This window comes from Cucurbita maxima, unplaced genomic scaffold (assembly GCF_002738345.1).
Source record: "Cucurbita maxima cultivar Rimu unplaced genomic scaffold, Cmax_1.0 Cma_Scf00012, whole genome shotgun sequence".
NCBI classification, from domain to species: Eukaryota; Viridiplantae; Streptophyta; class Magnoliopsida; order Cucurbitales; family Cucurbitaceae; genus Cucurbita; species Cucurbita maxima.
Window position 1 is genome coordinate 4,122,155 of NW_019272028.1, and position 27,379 is coordinate 4,149,533.

General features: G+C 34.8%; 1 protein-coding gene and 3 long non-coding RNA genes across 5 annotated transcripts; 3 read left to right on the forward strand and 1 right to left on the reverse strand.

Annotated features, from left to right (window-relative positions):
- Positions 1 to 927: 927 nt before the first annotated feature.
- Positions 928 to 1,767, forward strand: LOC111487137. The gene is made up of 2 exons (XR_002718998.1): positions 928 to 1,016; positions 1,480 to 1,767. It is a non-coding gene; the product is annotated as an uncharacterized LOC111487137 (long non-coding RNA).
- Positions 1,768 to 6,094: 4,327 nt separating this feature from the next.
- On the forward strand, positions 6,095 to 6,558 carry LOC111487138. The gene is made up of 2 exons (XR_002718999.1): positions 6,095 to 6,173; positions 6,288 to 6,558. It is a non-coding gene; the product is annotated as an uncharacterized LOC111487138 (long non-coding RNA).
- A 2,334-nt stretch (positions 6,559 to 8,892) lies between these two features.
- LOC111487139 lies at positions 8,893 to 9,321 on the forward strand. Its single transcript, XR_002719000.1, has 2 exons — positions 8,893 to 8,936; positions 9,037 to 9,321. It is a non-coding gene; the product is annotated as an uncharacterized LOC111487139 (long non-coding RNA).
- A 4,510-nt stretch (positions 9,322 to 13,831) lies between these two features.
- LOC111487446 (zinc finger CCCH domain-containing protein 46-like) lies at positions 13,832 to 19,398 on the reverse strand. Of its 2 annotated transcripts, none has more exons than XR_002719072.1 (10): positions 19,229 to 19,398; positions 18,277 to 19,031; positions 17,516 to 17,686; positions 16,589 to 16,774; positions 16,429 to 16,508; positions 15,312 to 15,551; positions 15,105 to 15,222; positions 14,393 to 14,554; positions 14,179 to 14,304; positions 13,832 to 14,114 (listed from the first exon to the last, which is right to left on the reverse strand). XR_002719072.1 is itself a non-coding variant. In XM_023134849.1 (10 exons), the coding sequence occupies exons 2-9, from the start codon at positions 19,023 to 19,025 to the stop codon at positions 14,232 to 14,234; spliced, it is 1,779 nt and encodes a 592-aa protein (XP_022990617.1). In that variant the 5' UTR covers positions 19,026 to 19,031; positions 19,229 to 19,398; the 3' UTR covers positions 13,846 to 14,124; positions 14,211 to 14,231. The 2 variants fall into 2 exon arrangements, 1 of the variants encoding a protein (XP_022990617.1); XM_023134849.1 differs by having other exon boundaries at positions 13,846 to 14,124; positions 14,211 to 14,304.
- Between the last annotated feature and the right edge of the window lie 7,981 nt (positions 19,399 to 27,379).

Genomic DNA, 27,379 nt, shown 5'->3' on the forward strand with positions numbered 1-27,379 from the left:
GTCGCAATGCAAATCCTTTGAGGATGAAGTAAATGAAAAGTTGATTAGTTTGTACTATTTCTAGAGTCTATATTACTTACCTTCATGATATGCCCATAGTTATGTTCATATGTGGGGGAGTGAATCTACTTAAAAGTCTAACCGAATGTCTACTAAACAATCTTTGACTATGTCTTGGTTCCCAAAAATTTAAATCCAATCTTAATTGCATCTTATGATCCTAGGGTGCTTGATAAACTAAGTGTCCTAGCCAAGGTCAACATAGAATTGTCATAGCTCTACTCTTATATCAATACATTCATGCCAGCTTTAATTAGGGATATAATACTATCAATCACCAAGCACAAAGAAATCATTCTCTAAGTATATAATCAAGTTCAACGAGGATATAATATTCATCAATCATCTGAAACACATATCATAATATCCCTATCCTCTCTTCTAGCATTGCGAAAAACGTCATAAATAGCATGAGTCATAAAGATCTCATCCTAAACCCTAAACCCTAATACCACACCATTTTCTTTTTTAACCAATTGATATGATAAATCTCAAAGCAAACGAGCATGAAACAAAAAAAAAAAAAAAAAAAAAAAAATCCCACTTATTATTAATAATATGATATATCAATAATAGACCTAATAATGAATGAGTATTTGCAAATGCTAAATTTATTATTATCGTGTTATATTGGCATTCAATATTTTGGCCTTAAAAGGAATGTGCTAGAAATTTATGATAAAATATAAGTGTGGTTTTATTTTTATAACTGTCCTAAGCTAAAATGAGTAACCAGTTGGCCTGTTTTCCATATATTCTATAGGGATTGTTCAACAAGATACCAAAATGATTGTATTTCCACGCTGGTAAACCACAAATCTCCCCATAAATATATGCTCTACCATCACAATTGCAATAACCCAAAACATCAATTTTGTTTATCATTCATTTAATTTCTACATTCGAGATGGCCAAGTTTTGTTGCTCCCTATTTTTTATGGTTCTTCTCTTTTCAGGTTCGTTAAATTCATATCTCTGTCTTCGTTTTCAAATTATCTCTACCGTTCACTCTCAATATTTGTTTAAAGATTTTAAAATTTTATTTTATTTTAGTCTAAATTAATAAAAAATATTTCAAAACTTGACTCCGAGTACTTTTAAAACTTTCAAAAAGTTCAAACATACTTTTATGGGACAAAAAAAACTATTGATATTTTGTTTAAAAAATATCCCTAAGACTTCATAATTGCTAAGAAAATACGGTTTCAAAAGTCTTATTAGGACGGTTAAACTTTTTGAATTTTTTGTTTTGAAAGGTTCTTGAAAACAAAATATTAATTTGTGCAAGGAACCATTAGACTCCTCCTCGGTCGATGTAGTTTCACTCCCGCTAACAACCTCTTAAAAGTTCTGTTCTTATCTTGTTGAGTTATTCTTAGATTTGTTAGATACTAAACATTGATGGTACCTGTCTAGCAGCCCATTCAGCAATTGGTGCGGCTAAGTTATTGAACGGATGCTCGCCGCAAGAGTGTCAGCAGAAGTGTGTACAAAAGTATCCTGGATCAACATCTCTGTGCGTGACAGCCACTGCATCAGCTTTTACCCTTACTTGCTATTGCTTCGACCGTTGCATTAAAAGCCCCTGCAATTCCTCTTACCCTTGTTTGCTCTTGCTTCCACAGTTGCCTTAAGAACACACTCATTTTAACCTATTCGCATATAATAAAATGGTTGGGTGACCAATCGTATCATATATTCTATTTATCTTACCTTCTTCTACCATACTTTGTTCGGGATACGAGTTCCCACACGAGAAAACCTAATATTCTTATTCGCTTGGGTATTAAATTTAAATCACCATCTATATTAGTTTGTAATGCGCTAATGAAATGGTGATGTAACGACTCATGTCCATGTCCATGATTTGGATAAGGATTAAGAATCTGGATTCGATACTTCATGACTTAAACATTTTCGTGCAACATTTTTCTGATATAAAAAAATAATTAGTAGCTCCGACCTAGACCAACTAAATAAGTGACTATACTATTGACATGGTTGGAAGAATTGTTTTATTTATGATAACAATGTGACCTGTGGCCCTGCACGTGTTATGTTATGTTTATGTTAGGCTATGATATGCTATGACAGGTCATGATATGTTTTGAAATAAGGAAATCTATGATGCACAATTATCGAGTTTAATATGTGATGGAAGAATAGGGATTGTCTTGCATTATTTATTGAAAAGTATGGGGAACTCATGCATAATTGTTTCTTCATGTACATCGGGGATACTTCCCCTTTATGATGAGTAGCATACACCATGAGACTAAAATGACCATTGTGTTTACGATGCTACAATAATCGATATTCCCTTCGGGTGTCCGACAACAACTCGTAAGTGAGTGCTAGCCCAACCAGCAAGCCTAATGGGTGTGCAAACCCACTTGGTGAGCCCACGCTTGCACGTGTGGGTCGTGTGTAGAGAAGTAATACACATTGAACTTAGCCCGAACTGGAAAGCTACCTCAAAGAAAGAAATGAAATGAAGTATTAAATGATAGGTCCCATGTTGTTTGTGATTGCATTTCCACCTCAAGAGTGGGTTCATTGACTTAGTATTTCTTAAAATCCTCAAACTTGTATTATTATTATATTTGAAGTAAAGGTTCCACCCCTATATGGATGAGAGAGGCGTTGTGTTAAAGACCAAGAAACTTGTCTTAGTCATATATATCTTCGTCCTAACCGATCAAACATGGCATATCAGTCATGTCTTAATCGATTCTACAAGTATACGTGAAGAGGAAATCAAGAATGAATACTAAAAAAAAAAAAAATCTTATCATATTAAGAAATGTTTTTAGATTGGATAGTATCTGTTATTATTTCAATATCCCATCCTTCAATTGCCATAAAAGAAATATCCGTTAAAATTCTATCATAATTGGCCACTTTCCAAATTGGATCGTGTTTCCATGCAAGTAAATCACAAATTTGCTTATAAATACATGGCCTTCAATCACAAATGAAATAATCCAAAGGATTAATTTTGTTTAATCAATTTCTTGGATCAAGATGGCCAAGTTTTGTTGCTCCCTATTGTTCCTTGTTCTTCTTTTCTCAGGTTTGTTCATAAGATATCCTTGTTTTCGTCTTCAAATTATGAAAGTTGAATTGATTTTAGTTTTTAGTATGTTTGTTTAAACATTTTCAAATTTTTGCAGCTGCACTGATGGTTCCTCGAGCAGCCCATTCAGCAGATTGTGAGGAGAAGTTGTATGACGGATGCCGACCACAAGACTGTCAGATGAGGTGTCTAGACAAGCATCCTGAATCAACGGCTCACTGTGTGGCAGCCACTACACTTCCTTTTACTCGTTCTTGTTATTGCTTCTTCCCTTGCCCTTAAAACCAAATGCTTTTAATCCTATCATATGATGAATGCAATAAAATGGTTGGGTGACGTTTTCGTCATTCAACACGCACTTTTAAGTTATTCTATTTACCCTATCTTCTTCTACCATACTATGCTCGAGTATGATTTCCCACGACAAAACTTAATATTTGTTCACTGCTAAATTAAAAAAAAAAAAAAAAAGAATTCTTAGTAGTAAAGTGGTAATATTGGAAGGTAAAAATTGCAATAAAACAGAAAGGAAAATTAAAGGTAGAATGGTCTGAGTTAAGGGACTCAAGTTAAGTTTCCATATAAAAATGATAGTACAATGAAGGGGTAAGTTATTATATTTGTAGGTCTCAAAATTGATTGCAACTAAATACCATGTGAGTGGATTGTAGGGCACTATTAGGAGATATAACTCCCTTCATAACCTATTAAAGCTTTTGATTGTGTTTGATCCAAAATACTGACTTATGACTTTCTCGGGTTCTTACCCTATTTGTGTTTTATTGTTTCATCTCGTCTTTCTCCAATAATTTTTATGGTCTAATCCAAAACTACTTAATATCACATTAATGGGTTGTTTAGAATGCATATGCTCCTCAAAGTTCCTAACAAGATTCTTAGAGGAATCAATTACTAGTTCTCTATTCATAGAGATTTGCAGGCAACTCTCTAAATAAACCTCATAGCGTCACACTAATTTTGAAAGGAGTGACCCTCGTGCCTGTCAACTACTAAGAATCCATGTGATCAATTATCTCATGAGGGCAAGTTTATGGCCGAGAAGATTTGTTAGAGATCCCCTGCTAATTTCCACCCACGGTATTGATGTTCAAGCCATTGACAAGGTTTATAAGTTTTGATATTTTTTTACTATCTTTAGACATCATTATTTCTATTTGAGGTTATCAAAAAAAAAAAAAAAAAAAAAAAAAAATTATGAGAAAAATATGTTTGTAAACCTAGATTAAAACTCAACTTGATTTGAGTTTTGGATGAGAAGTTATGAAAATGCAAAAAAAATCAGAAAATTTATTAAAATCTAGAAAATGAGTATGCATAGAGAAGATGACAACACATCAACCATGAACGTGTAACTAGAGGGACATATGCACCTTTTCACAGTCGCACTTTCTCGAGATATTTTTAAGTGATTGTGCGAGACTCACTCTCACCACCACCATTGACAGGAGGAAGTACCAAGTCTTTTGTTTGAAAAGAAGGTTTTATCAAATGGGGTAGAGAGATTTTTGAAAAAGAGTTTTGAAAGCAATGTTAAAAGCTAGCAAGTAAGAGAGACAACACAACCGTTCACATAACATATAACTCCATGTTGGAAGAATCGATGACTTGTCGTATATCCCCTAGTACATTTTGAGGCATTTCACGTCTTCTCAAACATGATTTTGATAAAATATCATACTCTTAAGAAAATAAAAAATGAAACATTACATCATGGAAACGATAAATAAAAGTGATAAAATAGTAAGATATGGTGGGTTTGACATGAAATAGGCATGTGGCCACGAAAAAATGTCTTGGACAAGCATGATTAGGACATGCATCACCCATTGAAAAGGACACGCGTTGTGACGCTTGCGACCATTCGAGACCCGACCCACTCACCCATCCCATGAACTGTGCCTGACAGCTTGAACTGACCCGTGCACCACGTGTAATCATAAGAAAAATTGGAGAAAAACTAGCGCACTCGAGAGATCGGACGCACACCGTTTAAGTTGTGCACGCCAACAAGAAGGCAACACATGTTGCACAGCTTGTGCATATGCTCCTCCTCTGGCACTTGACATACACTTGCATAGGGAAACCTTCAAGTGCTTAAATAGACGCGTGAGTGCCACTTTTTAACTCGTTCGACTTCCATTTATTAGTTTTCTATCTGGATTTCAGTACTAAACCTATTTTATTCGAGTAATATTTGTATGAACCGATAGAAAGTATTAGCATGCAAGCATTTCTTATCTTCGGTTGTTAAAAGTTGCATGTTAAGGACTTTGGAATGACACTTTTGGATGAGTATATACTATATATATGTTATAAAAAAATTACCGTTATGCCTAGTAAAGCATGCACAAGAGAACCGAACTAAATTTAAGGCGCTATAGCTAGAGTAGTTTAAAAGTTGACCTTCGTTAGTACATTTCAAGTTGATACTGCACTCTAAAATTGTGAACGACGATCAAAGGTATAAACTTATGTGTACCTTGAGAGTGAATCATCTCAAGGAGTTGGTCAAACATAGCATAACCAGTCATGTCCTAATCGATCCTACAAGTTTATGGGAAGAGCAAATCAAGAATAAATACTTACCTGTCGAGAATGAATATAAACATGTTTAGTAAGTAGTTCATTCACACGTCTCTAATAGATCTGAGTTATTGATAGATCTATTAAACTTTTCATAGATATTTATCTGAAAACTAAAAAATAATGTAATATTTAGAAATGTGTTTAAGATTAGGTTTAATTAGTTGTTATTATTTTACAGTTAGGACATTCAATTGCCCATCCACAAATATCTGTTCAAAGTTTCCATAATTGACCACTTTCCTAATTGAATCGCTCAATAAAATACAAAATGAATATGTTTCCATGTATCAAAATAACAAATTTGCCCATAAATACTATGTTCTTCGATCACAAATGAAATAACCCCAAAGATCAATTTTGTTTATCATTGATTTAATTTCTAAGATCGAGATGACCAAGTCTCTATTCTTCCTTGTTCTTCTTTTCTCAGGTTTTTGTTCATAAGATATCCTTGTTTTTGTCTTCGAATTATGTTTAAAAATCCTAAAGTTGATTCGATTTTAGTTTTTAGTATGTTTGTTTAAACATTTTCAAATTTTTGCAGCTGCATTGATGGTTCCTCGAGCAGCCCATTCAGCAGATTGTGAGGAGAAGTTGTATGACGGATGCTGGCCACAAGACTGTCAGATGAGGTGTCTAGACAAGCATCCTGAATCAACATCTCACTGTGTGGCAGCCACTACACTTCCTTTTACTCGTTCTTGTTATTGCTTCTTCCCTTGCCCTTGAAATCGAGTGCTTTTAATCATATCATATGATGAATGAAATAAAATAGTTGGGTGACGTTTTCGTCATTCAACACACAGTTTAAGATACTTTGGAAGATTGAACCATCACGTTACATCCTTGCTACAAACTCTTTATTTAGATTATGTGTAACAATCAACTTTCGAGAGACTTAAGCTACAAATTGCACATAGTAACACTCGACTTTTAATAAAAAATTGATAAACATTTTTCTTTAAATCAATAGATAAAAGTGAAATAAGACGTCAAAGTGTATATATATATACATGAAAGTTACATAAAAGGCTCATAGGTTTCTCCTCGTAATTTAAGTCCTCGTCAATCTAAAAGGGCTCGTAGTCTATCACGTGAATAGGGTTCATTATATATTTTATGCGCATTGACACATGGAGTCATGCACACTTGAGAGTGAGGGTGGTAGGACTAGCCTATATGCTACTAGACCAATTCACTCTAGAATTTTGAAAGGTCTGATGAAGTGTGGACTTAGCTTGCCTTATGTAAGAATATCAAAACACGTTTCATTGGAGCCATTCTCAAGAATACCATGTTTTCTATTTCAAATTCCAAACTCATACACCTTACATCGTCGTAGATTTTTTGTCTGCTTTGAGCGGTGCAAATCCCTACCTTGATCTTTTGTACGAAATCATTGGTGATTCGATCTAACTCAGGTCCCATTCGTTCTCATGCACCGACTTAATCCGAGCATAACAGAGACCTACACTGCTTTTCCATGGTATCCAAGAATGATAAAGGTAGCTTCCATACCATTAGTAGTTGGTACAGTATCAACAGAGCTTTCACTTTCCTTCTTTCTTAGGTAAGTACGGTTAAGTTAGGGCTAGGACAATTAGAGGTGTGTGACTGAAAATTCAGTTGGATTACCTTACACAACCGATCCATCCTGAGAGAGGATGTGAGACCATGCTAGTAGTTTTAATAGCTGGCAAGCACATGTGGGCCGCTCCCCCAATATTAGGTGACTTAGATGGTTTTGTGCGATGGGTTTGCAAGCTAACATTTCATGGACGATGAGAGTAGGCTAGCACACACCATAATATCCCCACCAGAGAGAGTTTTGCGACATAGCGCCTCAACCTAGAACACCAATTCTACATTGCTTAGGCAAAACAAACTACCTAAGTCTAGGAACAAAAAAGTAGTTCACTCTAGATATGAATTTCACCGCTATCTTACACAAAATGGGTTTGTTCTGGATGTGAGACCTCATTGTTCAAGTCTCAAAATCAGCACTTAAGAGAAGTAACTCATCTACTTACCTTACGTGGGAATGAGTGAATTTCTTCTTGTGAAGTTACGCTTCAAACTCCGTATTTGGTCTGGTCCCAAAAAATGAACCACTCTCACTCATATAAATCCAAGGACAAGCCCTCACAGGCAAAAATTCAAAAGTCATTAAGATCAAGATCAAGTTCAAGTTGCATATGATCATTATATGAAATATCAATATTTTCAATTGACCAATTTATAAAAAGAGATTGAATATTTTGTGGTTATGTTTTATACAAACTCACCATATACGATACTCTACCTTACATGTCTCAACATGAATAATTTGGATCAAATCATTTGCAACAATTACAAAATGAGTCGTATCAATAATGTTTCTAGGATAAAACACCCAAATTTATCCATATACTGTAGACCTAGGTTATTACTTGAACATGATTTTCGTGTAATATCAACCACATATTGTTCAAGAGTACATTAATAACTTTAGATTTTTCCTACAATGAATAATTTGAAATTGCAAATAAAATAATCAAAATTATTATTAAATTTTTTTATAGTTAATTACAAGGCTTTAGGGCATACATCTAGACAACATAAATTCTTATCATACTCGTGTTTCTAGCCAACATAATGAATACGGCTCTAATGAATTAACTCAAAATTCAAAGGAGAAATTCATATATTCATTCATATTAAATTCATACAAAGCATAGAAACACAAGGATCATACATGCTTAAGTAACCCAGTAACCGATAACCCTATTCTCAATGCAAGAGATCATAGTCATTCATCACTTACTAGGAAATGTTTTTAGATTGGATAGCATAATCAGCCATGTCTTAATCGATCCTACAAGTATACGTGAAGAGGAAATCAAGAATGAATACTAAAAAAAAAAAAATCTTATCATATTAAGAAATGTTTTTAGATTGGATAGTATCTGTTATTATTTCAATATCCCATCCTTCAATTGCCATAAAAGAAATATCCGTTAAAATTCTATCATAATTGGCCACTTTCCAAATTGGATCGTGTTTCCATGCAAGTAAATCACAAATTTGCTTATAAATACATGGCCTTCAATCACAAATGAAATAATCCAAAGGATTAATTTTGTTTAATCAATTTCTTTGATCAAGATGGCCAAGTTTTGTTGCTCCCTATTTTTCCTTGTTCTTCTTTTCTCAGGTTTGTTCATAAGATATCCTTGTTTTTGTCTTCAAATTATGAAAGTTGAATTGATTTTAGTTTTTAGTATGTTTGTTTAAACATTTTCAAATTTTTGCAGCTGCATTGATGGTTCCTCGAGCAGCCCATTCAGCAGATTGTGAGGAGAAGTTGTATGACGGATGCCGACCACAAGACTGTCAGATGAGGTGTCTAGACAAGCATCCTGAATCAACGGCTCACTGTGTGGCAGCCACTACACTTCCTTTTACTCGTTCTTGTTATTGCTTCTTCCCTTGCCCTTAAAACCAAATGCTTTTAATCATATCATATGATGAATGTAATAAAATGGTTGGGTGACGTTTTCGTCATTCAACACGCACTTTAAGTTATTCTATTTATCCTACGAGTAATCTGTCTTAGTTTGGAGACTCGTTCATATAAATAAATACTTATTAACAAATACGAACAAGTTAATTATAAAATATATGAAAACAAGCGATCATTGTGGCATTTAACAGTATTCATAAAGTAAAAAGTGTTAAAGAAAACGAAGAGAAGAAGAAGAGGAAGGATGAGAAATGAACGGAAATGAAATTACAATAGCAACTCACATGTAAATGGAGTTTTGTATTAGGGTTTTTCAGCTAATTCTGGATCAGTAGGGAGGGGCGCGTGGGTTTGGATTTAGAAACATGAATTTAGTTTAGAAGTAATCCTATCAGCAAACTCAGAGCTTAGAGATATTTGGGAAGTATTGAACTATCACGTCAGCCACAAACTCCGTATTTCGATAATGATGTGTAACATCTAACCTTTTTTTCAGAGAAATTTGGGTATGAATTGATTCAATCTAATCCATACAATCTCGTGACAATGGAGAAGTTTAGTTTCCATATGAAAAAGAAAAGTAACATGAATGTTAGGAGATAACCCTCTTGATAACCTATTTAAGTTTTTGATTTGTTGTGATTGGTCCCAAATCTTCTAACTCATGGTTTTCTCATGTTCTCGTCGTGTTTGTCCTCAAATCAAATAATGAGAAACTATGGGAGCTAGACGAAGTGAACTAACAAGATCATGAAGTTGTTTGAAGTACATAAGCTTTTGTGATGTGCGACTCATTCTAATTTGAAGTATTAAGTATATTACGACAGTGTGGAAAGTTAGTGATAGATTATTGGTTCTCTATTAGTAGGGATTAGCAGACAACTTCATAAATAGATCTCACAAAGTTACACACGTCTTAAAGGGAATGACCTTGGGTGCCTGTTAACTACTAGGTATCCATGTGGTCAATTACTTATTTTCACCCATATTATTACGACACTGTATCAGCTGAGTCCGGTCAAGTTGAACCAATGACGAAAACAAGGTAGGCATGTTGTTGTAGCTCCAACAATCTAGTTATTTCTCTTGTTCATGTGATTTTGACCTAGGTTCATGACAGTCACCAAAGTCATATTTAACGAGAAAGCTAGAGATTTAATGAGAGATCTCTACTAAGTCATATTTCATATCTCATTTTTATTTATTCAATCATGTTACAAGAAGTCAGATTATAATCAGATTTCCTTTTCCTTTATCTAATTATTCAAGATCACATGTCTTATTTACTGTCCAATCATTTAAGTCATTTAAATTTTAGTTAATATGTTAGGTATAGGAAATAACTAGAATCAATAAGTCATTTAGATTAGATTTTAGTTAGTAGGTTAGGTTATAGGAAATAACTAGAATCAATCAGGCGAATATTTGTCAACAAATAAATAAATAAATAAATACAGAACAGAGAAAATAATTAAAATAAAAAGGAAGGAAACACACCTAATAAGAAAGAAAATATATGGTAAATGTTAAAGAGTTTAAATGCACCGCGTGAAAATGAAATTATAATAAATATTTAATACTATATTCATGCAAAGCCTCTAATGTTCGTATAATGTTTAATACATGGACCAATGTAAATTTGAGAAATAATTCGATAGAAGTTCGAACTTGAAACTAATGTCATGAGTTACATGTAGGTTAACTTGGATTTCAAAGGACAGAATCAAACTTTCACCAAGGATAAATTTGTGACAACAACTTCAAGCTAATCAATAAAATGGTCTTACTATAGGATAGGCTAAAAATTGTATGAATTATGATGATGTATGAACTGTTTTAAACGATGTCGTATGTTAGTATGTGACCATATATGAGTTATGATGATGTATGAGTTGTATCGTATGATATCGTATACTAGTATATGATGATGTATGAGTTATGATACTTGATGATGTGCGTAATATATATATATATATATTTTGATGAATGACGTACTTGATATGCTTGATGCATTTTATGGCAATATGATGAGTATGATGATTGCGTGACGTTTACCTTAATAAGATGATGTTTTTCATATTGAGCATGCTATATGATGATGAGTGTCATATTGCATCATGTCATTAGATCGACATAGGACACAACCCTAAGAGCATGAAAACGATATTAATATCCACAAGTATGTGTTACCTAAAGTAACAAAGAGATGATACTAGAGGGTTGTGTCAGAAGAGACATTATGATGGGTTTAGAGGGATCTCATGTAGATTGTATGTTCATAAGCATAGGGCTATTTCTCCTAGAGATGATGAATACGGACGCGCACCGTATGATGATGAGTGTGAATGCGCACAGATGAAGGTGTTCATGAGGCGCATGACACTATGGGATTCTGCTGACCTCTAGATGTTGCTACAAATTAGCTTGACCAGAGGATCCAGGGGGTGTGCGAGCGCCCTTAGGATTCACACTCGCACGTGTGAGTCATGTGTAGGGAAGTACTACACATCCAATTTGTCCGAGACTAGAGGCCACCCGTATTATGTTAGAGATAGATCCCTAAATCATGATTGCATGTGTTTGCATTTGCAAGACCCCCTATAGTGGGGCCACTCACTAAGTATTCTTCGAAATACTCAGCCATGTGCCACATCATTTTTCAGGTAAAGGCAAGGCGCACTTGTACGAAGGACGGCGACATCGCAAGCTGAGACTGTGCACATGCATAGAGTAGATTCATATTTAAATTTCTAGGTTTAGGTTAGAATAGGTTGGTATGCATTTCATTGTTTTAATTATTTTGTATTGCTTTTATTTTCTCTAAATTTCAGTATTTCATATTTAAACCCATAAGACCATGACTGTGTTTTCCAGAGATGAAATTGTTTTAAGCATTTTTCAAAATTTACATTACAAATGATATTCATGAAAGAGTTGTATTTCAGTATTATAGATGAGCATGAGACGTTAGTAGCAACAACTTTATGTAGAAATTTAAAGTCGTTACATCACAACTCATCACCAACATCAATTACAAACATTAAATATTCTTAATTTTTTGAAGAGTTGAGTTGGATTGTAAATCTATTTGCAAGTTTGACTCCGATCAAAAAAAACGTCAATCTACAAGCCAAACCAAACCATATTTTCAAATTTTCAAAGATTTAACTCAACTCAAACAAAAATAAAATCTAATTCAATCCAACTTTTATGATTTGAGTGGGATAATTTATATCGATCAGAGTTATATGAATACATTTTCTAAAGAAAAACTTGATATTTAAATTTGAATTCCATAGTTACTTGAATGTAAGAATGGAATTCAACAACTTTTATGATTTAAAGGCATTCTCGACATAGCCACTGATGTCGTATATGTTCAAACCATTTATGTTTCAGAGAATATCCTCCGATTCTCTATGATATTCCAAACTCGTGTTGTTGTAAGTTTGAACAATGTAATGCATCAAGATCAACTATTACATCTACAAAATCCAAAAAACTCCCAATAGATACCAAATTGGGTGAGTATGAACGGATTTGACTCCAAAATCGCAGGTTCAAATTTTCTCCGAAACCCCGACTTTCGAGGTTAAGGCTCAGGGCCTTACTCAGCTCTTCAACAAGCTTATCTCTGACACTCAGCTATCTACTTGTGGCCCTTGTCTTGTTTATGCCTCATCTTCTCTTCCTTGTCTTGTACCGTCCTTCTCGATCGCATCATGACACTCGTTTAAGTCCTTGCGTGGCCGGATGAACATCACTTAAATGTCGTCGTTTCACTTTTCACCATGTAAGGGTCACAACCTACTCTCTTCAATAAGGTTGTGACACTTGTCTACACACCGTAATTAATAAAAAAAACATTAATAATAGTGAATAGAAATATACTTATTCACCGTGTGTTAATGATCGTAACTCGTCTCAAGCTAGTACAGTGAGCTTAAGAAGTTGTTTTGCTCTCATTGACAATGAGATGACTATAATTTAGAATTTATGATAAATTTTGAAGAAACTTTCAACTACTTGTAACGTTCCGTTCGGATGTAGTCAAGTTTAAACACAAATATTACGGTTATAAATTTTTTTTAATTCAAATATTAATAAGGAACTCAATCTAATTCAAAGTTTGGTTGGTGTGTTATTTTGACTAGGTGTACATAGTTCGGGTTGGGTTGGGAGATTTTTTTGAACCAACCCAACAGTTTGGGTTGGTTGGATTGGCAATCCAACCCGACCCAAAAATTTTCATAACCCAACCCTCTATTTTCGGATTGGGTTCAGATTATTCCAAACTGAGAAGAGAAGTAGTGGAGAAGTCAAACGAGAAACATAGAACGTAGAAATTCAACAGAAATAGAATGAAAAGCCGAGCGAAGAGACAGTTAGCGACGACGTCGACAAAGTCGAATGGAGAAATGGGAGCTGAGGAGAGAATTTAACAGAAAAATAAAGAGGTGACCAACGAGCTAAATCGAGATCCGAGATGTGAACGATTTGAACGGAGAAGATGAACATGAGCATATAGCCAATGACATCCATGAAGAGGGAGAAACTCTCATCTCCAATAAGAGAGATAATTATAATTACTAATATCAAATTTACCAATATTTCTAAAAGCCTATTAGCATTGAACATCCAATTTTATCATTAACACTTCTCATATACAAAGATGACTGAATTTTGACCATGTTGGCTTATGAATTCACCTTGTAAGATTAATAATTTACATTGGTAAGAGAATTACAGTGCCCAAACACTCAAAACTTCATGTCAATCAATGTCTCTGTCTCTTTTTACTGTTATTTTAAATGCTATTCCTGTGGTAATTCTTAGATCCTTGGTACTGTGGGCGCTCTTAAGACACTTCTTGAAATTTCTGTAGAACACAACAAAATGGTTTGAGTTTGTTTCCAATGCCATTTCTTGAGCTAAGGGAAGAGAAATGAAGAACGTAGAACTTACATGATCAGCTAAACGGGGAAGCTAAATCCCGACTCGACATGTCGGTCCGCCCGTGCTTGCATACAACCCGATGGCTCCATGGCCAGAAGGGTACCTGAAAATTGATATACAAATCTCAGTATCTGTAGGAAATGATAGCTTAGAATATCATAAGCCTCCAGACATGGAATAGTGGCCCCTACTGGCAGTTGAAGGATTTGAAGGGTGCGCCGAGGTTTGATGTCGAAGCGAAGGATGAAGCTGCAGAATGATTGTCGGTTGAGGCATCCGATTCGTCGACCTCGATGCCACTTGGCGTGTACGATGCCGTGGCGAAGGGACTGTCAGGGAGATTATGCTCCAAACTGCAACAAAACAAGAACGTTCAGAACTGCAATGTAGCTCATACGTGTCCATGAAGAGAATACAACAGGTTTGAATTCTTAGCCAAATTTCAAAGCAATAATGAGTTATTAAAAAACCGCCTTTGTAACAGCTCAAGCCCACTGCTACTGGCAGATATTATTCTCTTTGGGCTTTTCCTTTCAAGTTTTCTCTCAAGGTTTTTAAACGCGTCTGTTATGCTGAGATTTTCACACTCTTGTAAAGAATTTTTCGTTCTACTATCCAACCGATGCGGGATCTCACAATCCATCCACTTTCAGGGCCCAGCATCCTAACTGACACTCATTCCTCTCTCCAATCGACGTGGGATCTCAGTCTTTTTTTAGTTTTTAAGCTCAAATTTTGAAAATGTTTTCAGAAGTGCTTAAAAAGACAAAGAAACACATCAAGTATCGAATCAAAAAAACATAAAACGATCATCAATAAATCCAGACAAACACGCTTTCATGTCTCTTCTAACAAAGAAACAAAATTTAAAAAAAAAAAACACGAGATAGAACCTTATATTACCTAGTTTCTTGCAAGTCAGTTTCCTTGTCATTGCTACTATCACTATCAACTGTCGAATTTGAATTGATCATCACTCGTGGCTCAAGGTGAACCTCGGGCAAGCCGTTCGAGCCATTCTCTACAAACAACAAGAGGATTATCGAGCTAGAACGAACACCAACTAGTGATAATCAAACATCACAATGCAACAAAGAGAATATTATGTACCTTGGAGGAGTTGTGAGTTGTTTGGAATTGAATGGAAAAGAAGGGCTTGATTGAAGGGATTAGGAGAGTTAGTAGGGGAAGGAATTGGGCTGCAAATTGGAAGAGGAGTTTGCTGATGGTGAGGCTTTTTAACATCAGAAAGTTGCAAACTCATTACTCTTAAAGCTTGAAGCTCAAGAGCTTGTTCCTCTAGTTTCCTCCTCCATAGCATGTCTTGAGTGTTGTAAAACATTCTTGCTCCTATATTACAAAACAAAACAAGTTATCGTGACTGTGCGTACAAGGACTCGGGAAACTCGAGCCTCGTGCAAGGACTCAGAATAACAGATACAACAAGTCTAGTTCCTATGTGTTTGGTATGACTACTAAACCTAACGCGAGCATTCGATTTTGACTTTATACAACTCGTACCAGACACATACCTATCATGACAACAAGTGACTAATCCGTGTCAATGGGTATTAGAGTGTTCGAGTGTCCAACACATATCGAACAAGGATATGCTAGCCAAACTAAAGTGTTTGTGCTTCTTAATGTTTGAAATACGGATCTCCACAGTGGTATGATATTGTCCACTTTGAACCATAAGCTCTCATGGCTTTGCTTTGGGCTTCGCAAAATGTCTCATACACTAATGGAGATAGTATTCCTTGATTATAAACCCATGATCATTTCCTAGATTAGTCGATGTGGGACTTTCATCCAACACATCCCCACGAACAAAATACACCCTTTGTTCGATACTTTAGTCACTGTTTGACTATGCCTTCAAGGCTCACAATACTTTGTTCGACATTTGAGGGTTCTAATGACATGGCTAAGTTTAGGGCATGACTCTGATACCATGTTAGGAATCACTAATCTCCACAATAGTATGATATTGTCCACTTTGAGCATAAGCCTACATGGGTTTGCTTTGGGCTTCCCAAAATGCCTCATACCAATAGAGATAGTATTTATTGATTATAAACTCATGATCATTTCCTAAATTAGCGAACGTGAGACTTTCATCCAACACTTCATATAAGACAATTATATAACCGTGCGAACATTTAGTTGAACAGGGAATTCATGAACCTTTATACTCGAGCGGTCGGTTCGAGAATCGGATGCTTACCGAGATGGAGATCGTGAAGGTCTCTAGAATCGAGACCAGTTGGTGAAGAGAAATCTCCCCTATCCATTTGTTGTTGTTTCCTAATTATGGTTTAAGTTAGCCATGGAAGAAGGATTTTAGGGAAAGAACAAAACCAGAATAAGAAAGGAAAGAACAAAACCTGAACTTGTCAGGGACTTTGCCCTTCTCCTTATAAGGCTTAACAAGAACACGAGAATCACAGACAAAGTGAGGGTTGCCCTTAGCCAGGATAAGCTTAACCGTGTCTGCGTACACGAAAGTCACAAAGCCAAACATCCTCTTCTGCTGATATGGGATTCTTACATCGTGAACTGGTCCATAAATGCTGCATAATTACATAAACAACCCTCCAATTAAATGTTGAATAATTTTTTTAGTTTAAATCTTAGAAATAATTTCTTTTATGGAATATTCATAAAATTTATACCCATTTGATAACAATAATAAAATAAATGAATTTATAGGTAAATTGATGTTATATAAATTTTTTTAAAAAATTATTAATAAAACTAAAATACTAAATTAATAAAAATACCCCTAAACTTTACACTTTGTCTACTCGAGCTTGCAAAAAAAAAAAAAAAAATTAGTAATACCTAAATACTTTTAAAAAGAAACTCTTAATATTTTGTTTCAAAAATACCCTTGAACATTAAAAAATGTTGAAAAAAATACCATTAATATTCTTAAATTTTTTTAAAAACTTTAAAATACCTTTTTTAAACTTTTTAAAAAAAAAATNAAAAATGTTATTACGGTTGGTATCACATTAAAAAAAATATTCATGAACTTTTACAACTAACCGAAGACTTTTTTTATTTTTATTATAAAGATTGTGTTAATGATACTCTAAAAAAAAATTAAAATATTTTAGAGGTACAAAGTCAATTGGTATTTTTATTAATTTAAAAAAGATTAAATAAGTAATTTAGGGTTGATTTTTTTTATTAAAAAAAAAAAAAAAAAAAAAATTCCCAATACAAACCAAACACTTGAGTTGTTTCAGACCAGTCCGATGATTACTTGAAACCATAAATCCAATCATTACAAAGCTACAAATTAGCACCTGAAATATTTGGACACATCCTCCTCTTTGAAACTGCTGTCGGCTGGAAATGTCAAGTATATTTGTCTGGCTGCCGGATTCCCCATTCCTCCGCCGCAAAAATCCGTTCTTTCCAGCCGGAATCTCCCTGTGTTGCCTGATTCCTCCGCCATGGATAAACCCACCGCCGCTCTGCATACATTTTCACAACACAAAAACAAAATCCTTCCATTTCATGTCTATGCTCGTTACACAACAGAAATAATAAAACCACAAACAATACACGATAAATGAGAATAATCTTTGTGAAAACCCACATTCTTAATCGATATTGTCCTCTTTAGTCTCCTTACAAATTCGTTTTAAAACCTTCGAAGAATTTGGCTGTTACAAATGATATCAAAGCCAGACATTAGAGGTGTGCCAGCTAAGACACTGCGCCGCCAAGGGAGGTGGATTGTAAGATCTCACACAATTGGAAACGGGAACGATCTTATAACGATGTGGAAACAAGTAATCGACAAATCTGAGTGAGTTTTATCTAGAACATATTCGACTATTGAAGTTTAGGCTTAAATTCGTGTTTTAGTACCAATATAGATTCAAACCTTGGATTAGGTCGACAGAGATTAAGAAACGTTTCGGTACACGTGCTACAAAGATTAATGCTCTCTATAATTTAGTATCTATAACTTTTTAGGTAAAATAAATAAATAAATTGATTGAAATTGAAGAATCAAATTCTAATTTAGCTAAAAAGAACAAAAGAATTGATAAGATACCTTCGCATTTCGTTTTGCTGTTGTTGAAGAAGCAAATCAGACGCCGCCGTCGGCGAATATGGAAAAAAGTTACCGTTACTATTAGCAGAACAACCCATTCCCAATCTCTGCTGCAAACCCGATTTCGACCGGAGAAGAAGACCATCAGAACAGTGCTCCACCATTTCCGCCCTTCCACCGCCGCCATCAGCCATCAAACTCACCTCACCGCCGCCAGAGTGAAAAAACCTACATCCACTTCCATTCTTACAAAACCCTCTCGCATAATACAAACACGGCCGCCATCCAAGCCCCAACCCTGCTTCCTCAGCCCAATTACCCCCACCGTACAGCACATCGCCGTCGGTCGGACTGGCCAGGAAATCTGCCGGATTAGTGTAAAAGAAATCTGGGTTTTCATTTACAGAGCCGTCGGTGAGGAAACAGAGGTGATCTTGAATCTGAAACTCGTCAACAAAATCAGCTCCTCCGTCTGGGTGATTTGAAAAGTTTGGATTTGGGATTGGAATCGAAAGAGGTGGGAGATTGATTCTGGGTCTTGAAGAACAAGAAGATGGGTTCAAGTTCAGCTCTGTTTTGGCCTTGAGAATCAACGAATGGATTAGAGATTCAGGGCCAAAAGCTAATCGGATCATTTCTTTTTCGCCATGATCTTGGAGGAGGAGGAGGCCCATGATTTTCGAGGCATTTTCAGGGTCGAGATTTTGAACCCTTGAGAACACGATTCTTGTAGCTTCATAATCATCCATAATCAGCTGAGAAAAACCAAAAAAAAAAAAACAAGAACAGAAGTGTTCTAGCATTAAGCTTCAAACCCACAAATACTTCATAAAACAATCATAAGAACAAAATTTGTTCATCTTTCACTAAAACCCAGAAGAAATCATGCATTGAGGTTGGATTTCCGCCATGAAAAAACCCAAAACAGAGGAAGAACAGAGGAAGAAAGTACCTTCGTTTTGGAGGAGGAAGAGGAATCAGAGGTTCATTTGGGGTTGGAAATGGGTAGAATAATGGGAGTCAAAGGGAATGAGCGAAGAAAAAGGGGAAGGAGTAAGAGAGTAATGGCGCTGCGTTTCTTATTGGGAGACGAGCTAGTGGGCATGGCCACACCAACAGTACCTGCCTTTTTATCAAGCTCCCCCCCATTGCCCATGTGAACGCAAGGATTGGTGAAACAACCCCCCCCCCCCCCCCAGTGCTTTTGGCTGTGTGGGATGGGACAGGGGATGCTGACTATGAAACTTGTTTTTTTACTGGCTTTCACACTTTTATAAATAATGTTACTAGGATGCAAAGAAATATCAAGATTGTCAAGTAAGCCACATATGCAACACGAACATGTTGTGAGGATGCAAAGGAATGGCAGGGTCGTTAAATAAGTAAAACAAATAGGTAACACGTTCATGTCGTATGGGTATATAGGAGAATATAAGGATCATCAAGTGTTGAAGTCGATGATTCAATTCATCACATCGCAATTATTGTACGAACAAAAATCGTTTGGCAATATATGAAAATAAAAATTAGGGTTTTGAGTTTTTTTTTTTTTTTTTTTTTTTTTAAGAATTGATATCACATTGGGCACGTTGAGTTGCCCCCAATGTCTGACACATATCCAATGAATATCTTTCTTTAAAACTGATATTTGGAAAAATATAATTTTTTAAAAAATAAGTTTTGGTTTTCCAATAAAGAAAACATGTTTCCAAAAGTCTTTTTTTTTATTTTTATTATTATTATTTTAAAAAAATTAACATATATGATAGCTACTTTTTAGTATAATATATTGGGAAAATAAAATAAATAAGCAAAACTTATTTCATGATATTTTCTTTAATTTTCAATTTCTCGGAAAACCAAAATTTCTACTTTATTTTATAGTGATATTTATCTCTTTTATAATTATCAAAATATATATAATTTTTAGTTATAAAATTCATATCTAAATTAACAAATATATATATTTTATTTCAAAAATACTTTTAAATATTTAATAATATTTAAAAATTACCCTTGAAATTTTTAAAAGAAAAATATGTTTGAGACAAATATTAAAAAATATTTAATGGTATTTTAACTTAAAACATTAACCAAACCTAAGCAAATTTAATAAACATAAGCATTTCAATTTTGAATTTTAGACGACACTAAATAGAACTCAGCATTTCAAACACAGACTTGTTAATCCCGTAGATATATCAACTTTAGACTTCGTAGATTAACTCAGTATCTTATTTTCATAAATCTCGTGAGATTATTAGCCTAAATACATTACGTCTTGTAAGAACTTACGAACTTTAGTTAAATTTTAAGATATATGTTACTATGTATTGGTGAACCTAGTTAGATATAATTCGAGAGAATGATGGACGAACAGCGACGTCGTAAGACTGGTTTGTTTAGATATATGATATTCACGACACTGGAACCAATATTGAGAATGAGAAGAACAGGATTGAAAAATCTAGCAACTAATAGTAAAATCACTGGTCGAACTATAATTAAAGCTAGGCTAAATTAATAAAAATACTTTTGAATTTTTTTAAAAACTTCAAAAACAACCTTAAACATTATTTAAAAGTTTAAGAATACCTGTACCGTTAGTATCACGTTTCAAAAATACTCATAAATTTTGAAAATTAATATTAACAAGTTTGGAGATACTATATGAGGTGTCGATAAACGGTATTCGTCTATATATTGACGGTAAGAATTTTTTTTTTTTATAAAAGTAAATGATTTAAATATTACTTTTAAAATTTCCTTAGATATTTTTTAAACATAGAACTAAATGTAAGGATATTTTTTAACTTTTTAAAACTTTGAATGACATCAACGGAATTTTTTAAAGTTCAAAGATATTTTTGAAATTGTTACAATCGCACTTTGATGCCAGCGTATTTGCGATTGTGCGACACTCACTCCTCACAACAAATGAGTTAAGTCTATTCGTTCTTGTGTCGCTTACGGCCAAGCGACGTATGTTCGAGCCTCTAGTCCCGGTTCAAGAAGAAAGTTTTGAAAAAGAGAGATTTCGAAAGAAAGTTAACTAAGATTTAAGAAATTGAAATTGATTTTACACGAGAACAAAAGAATCAATTGTTGTAGAAGGTCTAACTTGATTGATCGGGGCGTGATGACCACGCGCCAATTTTGGATTTTTCATTTATTATTATTGTAATTTGTGATATAAAAAATTTGGATGGTTATTCATTGTCTCATAATTAGGATTATGAGTGAATAGCTGCCCAATTACAATATTTCAAACATTTCATCATCCCAATCATTTTCTCTTTTCTTTTCATAATTTAAAAATATATATATTTAATATAACTCTCTCTCGCATACGGTAGCTAAGAGATTCCACGTAACAAGCCAAAATGGGTCATATCTATTAGTGGTGGGCTGAGTTGTTACAAATGGTATCATAGCCAGACACTAGGCAGTGTGGTAGCAAGGATGTCAAACCCCTTAAGGGAGTGAATTGTGAGATCCCACATTAGTTAGGGAGGGGAATGAGACATTCTTATAACGGTATGTAAACTTTTTCCTAGTAGATGCATTTTATAAAATCGTGAGGTTGACGGGCCAAAGCAGACAATGGACAATCAATTCCACACTCATGGTGAAGATTCACACGTTGATGAGATCTCACATTGGTCAGAGAGAGGAACAAAACATTCCTTCCAAAGGTACGTAAACTTTTCTCCAGTAGACGCATTTTTTAAAATTGTGAGGCTGACGGGCCAAAGCAGACAAAGGGCAACCAATTCCACACTCATGGTGAAGACTCACACGTTGATGAGATCTCACATTGGTTAGAGAGGGGAATGAAACATTCCTTCCAAAGGTACGTAAACTTTTCTCCAGTAGACGCATTTTTTAAAATCGTGAGGCCGACGGGCCAAAGCAGACAAAGGGCAACCAATTCCACACTCATGGTGAAGACTCACACGTTGATGAGATCTCACAATGGTTAGAGAGGGGAACGAAACATTCCTTATAAGGATACATAAACTTTTCCCTAACAGACGCATTTAAAAATCGTGAGGCTGACAGGCCACAACAGATAAAGGGCAACCAATTCCACACTCATATGAAGACTCACACGTTGATGAGATCCCACATTGTTAGAGAGGGGAACGAAACGAAACATTCCTTATAAGGGTACGTAAACTTTTCCCTAATAGACGCATTTTAAAATCGTGAGGCTGACGGGCCACAGCAGACAAAGGGCAACCAATTCCACACTCATATGAAGACTCACACGTTGATGAGATCCCACATTGTTAGAGAGGGGAAAGTAACGAAACATTCCTTATAAGGGTACGTAAACTTTTCCCTAATAGATGCATTTTAAAATCGTGAGGCTGACGGGCCACAGCAGATAAAGGGCAACCAATTCCACACTCATATGAAGACTCACATGTTGATGAGATCCCACATTGTTAGAGAGGGGAACGAAACATTCCTTATAAGGGTACGTACTCACACATTGATGAGATCCCGCATTGGTTAGAGAGGGGAATGAAACATTCCTTATAAGGATACGTAAACTTTTCTCCAATAGATGCATTTTTTTAAATCGTGAGGTTGATGGGCCAAAGCAGACAAAGGGCAACCAATTCCACACTCATGGTGAAAACTCAGACGTTGATGAGATCTTACATTGGTCAGAGGAAAACGAAACATTTCTTATAAGGGTACGTAAACTTTTCCCTAGTAGACACATTTTAAAATCGTGAGGCTGACGGGCCAAAGCAGACAAAGGACAACCAATTCCACATTCATGGTGAAGACTCACACGTTGATGAGATTCCACATTGGTTAGAGAGAGGAACGAAACATTCCTTATAAGGGTACGTAAACTTTTCCCTAATAGACGCATTTTAAAATCGTGAGGCTGATGTACCACAGCAGACAAAGGGCAACCAATTCCTCGCTCGTGGTGAAGACTCGCACATCGAATACACACAAAACAAAATATATAACTCAATAGTAATTAACATGCATCCTCGACCAAGGTTCAAATCCGTTAAATTAAAAAAAAAAAAAAAAAAAAAAAAATTTTGTTTGGATCACTATCTAATCAAAGTCCAAATTAGAAACAAAAGCATAGTTGATAATGAGGGTGGGAACATTAATGTGGGAAAATGCCCCACCACTATTTTTATGCTTCATTCTCTATACCCCATAGTGTTCTTTTTGCCTTGTCCCACATTAAATAATTGCTTACATAATCATTACCATTAAATTTAATCAAATAAAGATTCTATTTCAATTATAGAAATCTAATATAATATAAAGTTATGGGATCTTTCTTTTTGCTTGGATTCCTTATGGTTGAAGGAATGTAACAACTTTTTTTATATCGAGGTCGGGAATAAATACTTTGAAATATTTTGGATTCGACACCTAATTGTTTTGATGTTCTCGTATGACATGATTACGTTATTTACTTCTTGCTTATTAGATTTTAGAATTCGGATTCGGTACATGATAACCCTGACATTTTCTTGCGATGTGGTCATGTCGCTCATCAGGATTTAGAATTTAGATTTGGCACCTGATGATCTTGGTATTCATCTATGATATGGTCACGTTACTTACTCCTTGCTTCTAAGAGTAAAGATTATCTCCACGTACCAACACGAGTTTTATTTATTATGTTTTGTTATCACTCACATGTTTCTTAGGGTTTAGGGTTTTAGGAAGTTGCCCAATATCGAATTATTCCGAGCAAAACACACTTAATTTCGAACGTGGTAGTGATTATTTTTATTTGAATGAGGCCTTAGGAAAACGACACAATAAAATAAAATCTTGAATAAACCATATGACCAACCATTGACATTTTAAGACATGTTTCATTGAACTTTCTTCTCTCTTTTTTGAACAACATATAACTTTTAACACAATAAAATAAACAATTAAATGGCTTTCTCTTTAACTTTTTTTTGTTTCAAAAAAGTTTATTTTACTACATTTTCTTTATTTTCTAATTTATTTTGATACATGAAATTTTTTTAAAATATTTTAAAACCATACTTTATATAAAATTCGGCTAAATTTTGTTAAATTGCTTATAAAATTTTTAAAAGGTGATACCCAAGTAAAGGAGTACATGAATCAATCGAGACAACATCCGAATGAGAGAGATTCCGAGGATAGGATAACTAAGAAACACGTAAAAGAATTTAAAGTCATTATCTATACCAATAAAGTGCACCTTTTTTTTTCCGAGGGTTCAACCATATGAACTTTATAGATAAGTGCTTTACTTGAAATAATTATTTGTTGGGTGATCTTCTCAGAATTTTCCTAAGATACATACGAGTGAGAACAAAACATGCTAAAATGACACGTGTTGGTCTGTAGGGATAGTCTTCACTCTTATAAGTGAGAAGTGAGTAATAATGACCATGTCGTAGGGGATGTCAGGGCCCATTAGATGATGAATTTGGATTTCGAATCCTAATTCGAATCTTGGACATGGATCATTACAAACAGTATTAGATTGGTACATCTCCCAATAAAATGTGGTTGGGGTATGAACGAAGATAGAAGTTGGTGGACATGTGACACTCGAGTAAAGAGGGGTACATGAATAGAGAGATCCTAAGGATAGGATAAGTAAAAAGAATTGAAAGTCACTACATATACTAATAAGATGTCCCTTCCTTTTTGGTGACTCAATCATGAAAATTTCGTAGTTAAATGTGCTTTACTTGGTGACCTGTCTCGAATCTAATTGCTAGTTGAATTATTCAGAAATTCGGCTCGGGAACGGAGAATCGGAACATGAAGGGAAAGCATGGGCATTGCTTTCTCAAATGTCAGCTTTTGAAGAGAGATGCCCTCCACAAAGCCAAAATAAATGATGACTGAATCTCCCTCTTCCCCACCTCCTTTTTATCACAAAGATTTTTTTTTCTTCTCTCTTTCAGTTTACATTTTCATTCCTTTTATCACTTTTTGTGTGATATATTTGCAAACTGATGTAAAGAGAAAAGGTAATAATATCCTGATTGGACGCTTTGGGATGCTTCTGTTTCCTGTTTGTGGTGTTTGTGGTGAGTATCCAAAGGCCTTCGTGAGCTTTGAAACAAGCTTTGGCTTTCAACTATATATAGTATAGCCATCAATTATTGAGGCCTTCTTTCTTGTGACAAATTCTTTTAATAATGTCAATATAACGACCCTAATTTTATTGAAATAGAATCGCTACCATATGTATGATATAACTTCGTTAGGCACAAATATTCATTTAAGGAAAATATTAAGAAGAACAATGCTCCAATAATAAATGTAACTACTCTATGTAGGTTCCATGAACTTTGATGCGATGGTGCCGTCAATCGTTTATGTGTGTCTTGCCTTTACCTGAATTATAAGAGTAGCCCATGGCTAGGATTTTAAGAAATATTTCGTAGATAACCACACTATCAGAGTCAGGGAATCCAAACACATGTAACATGCCACATTCTCTTAGGTGGCCTCTAATCCGAACAAATTGGATGTGTAATACTTCTCTACACACGACACACACGTGCGAGCGTGAGTCCCCCAGGTGGGCTCGCATACCCCCTGGGCCGCTTGTCAGGCTAGCTCCTCTAGGATGTAGCTAGACACTGGAGGGTATAGTGATCGTCGCGTACCATGCCAAGCATGATGGTCAACTCTATCTCATTTCATAGTTTACGCGTCCGTACTCATCATAAAAGGGAAGTATCCCGATGCATGTGAACATACAATTATGCATGAGGTCCTCGTACTTTCCATTTTAAATAAATCATAGAATACAATCTCACTCATAACTCTCATATTACACTAGGTAACATGCACACCTAAACTTTCATAAACCATATCATTCATGACATCACTTAGGAGTTAACTTGACACCTCATAACAATATATAATTCATCAGTTATAATATGACATATATTTACATTCTATATTATTGAGCACATTTGGACATATTATATAACGAATCATATCATATTAACATAACATATCATAACATCAAACATAAAAATCATATCAACATATGACATGTGTAAGGGTCACTAGGCATATAAGGAGTGGATTGTGAGATCCCACATTGATTGGGGAGAACAAAACATTCTTTATAAAAGTGTGGAAACTTTTCCCTAGCATATGCGATTTACAACTTTTAAGGTAAACCCAGAAAGAAAAGCTCAAATGAGACAACAATTGCTAGCGGTGAGCTTGGATTGTTACATGATGTTAACAAAAAAAAAAAAAAAAAAAAAAAAAAAAAAAAAAAAAAAAAAAAAAAACATATATCATTTCATAGTGAATGAGAGACAAAAAAAAGAACCATTCAATTCCTTTGCTAGATCTGATAAGGAGAACTTGGGATTTGAAGCCAAAATAAAAGTATAGCGTTATAAAACAGCGTTCAATTTCAAATAAAATAACAAACAAAACAAAATAAACTAGTGCATTATACACAGCAATTTTCCCTGAACATTGTCCACTTGCATTGCCTCTCTATCCGTTAGGCTACGCAATAAAAATATGAGTATATATGGGAAAAAAATGTGTGTATATATGGGAAAAAAATGTGTGTATATATGGGAAAAAAATGTGTGTATATATGGGAAAATGATAATCAAACCCAACATGTCAATGTTGAGGATTGTTGGAAGGGAGTCCCACCACTATAGCTAATTAAGGGGATGATCATGAATTTATAAGTAAGGAATACATATCCATTAGTATGAAGTCTTTTAGGGAAATTAAAAGCAAAATCATGAGAACTTATGCTTATAGTGGACAATATCATATCATTGTGGAGATTCGTGTTTAACATGATATCAAAGTCATGTCCTTAACTTAGCTATGTGATACGATGACCCCTGCCTAGTGCTTCCCCTTCAGGGCCCAGCGTCCCATTGTCCTCTTTGGACTTTCCTTTTCGTACTTCCCCTCAATATTTTAAAACACACCTGTTAGAGAGAGGTTTCCACACCCTTATAAAAAAATGTTTCGTTTTCCTCTTCACACCCTTACACCCTTGTACCCTTATGTTCATATTGCATCTTCTGATTCTACAAATTTTATGAGTTATAAAGGA

Bases quoted from the DNA above. Each gene is read 5' to 3' on its own strand.
- LOC111487446 (XM_023134849.1), bottom strand. From the start codon at position 19,025: ATGGATGATTATGAAGCTACAAGAATCGTGTTCTCAAGGGTTCAAAAT. The intron at 16,509-16,588 runs GTTTTGTTCTTT...AACCATAATTAG, and splicing joins AAAGTCCCTGACAAGTTCAG to GAAACAACAACAAATGGATA. The intron at 15,552-16,428 runs GTAAGCATCCGA...TTTGTAATATAG, and splicing joins CCTTCACGATCTCCATCTCG to GAGCAAGAATGTTTTACAAC.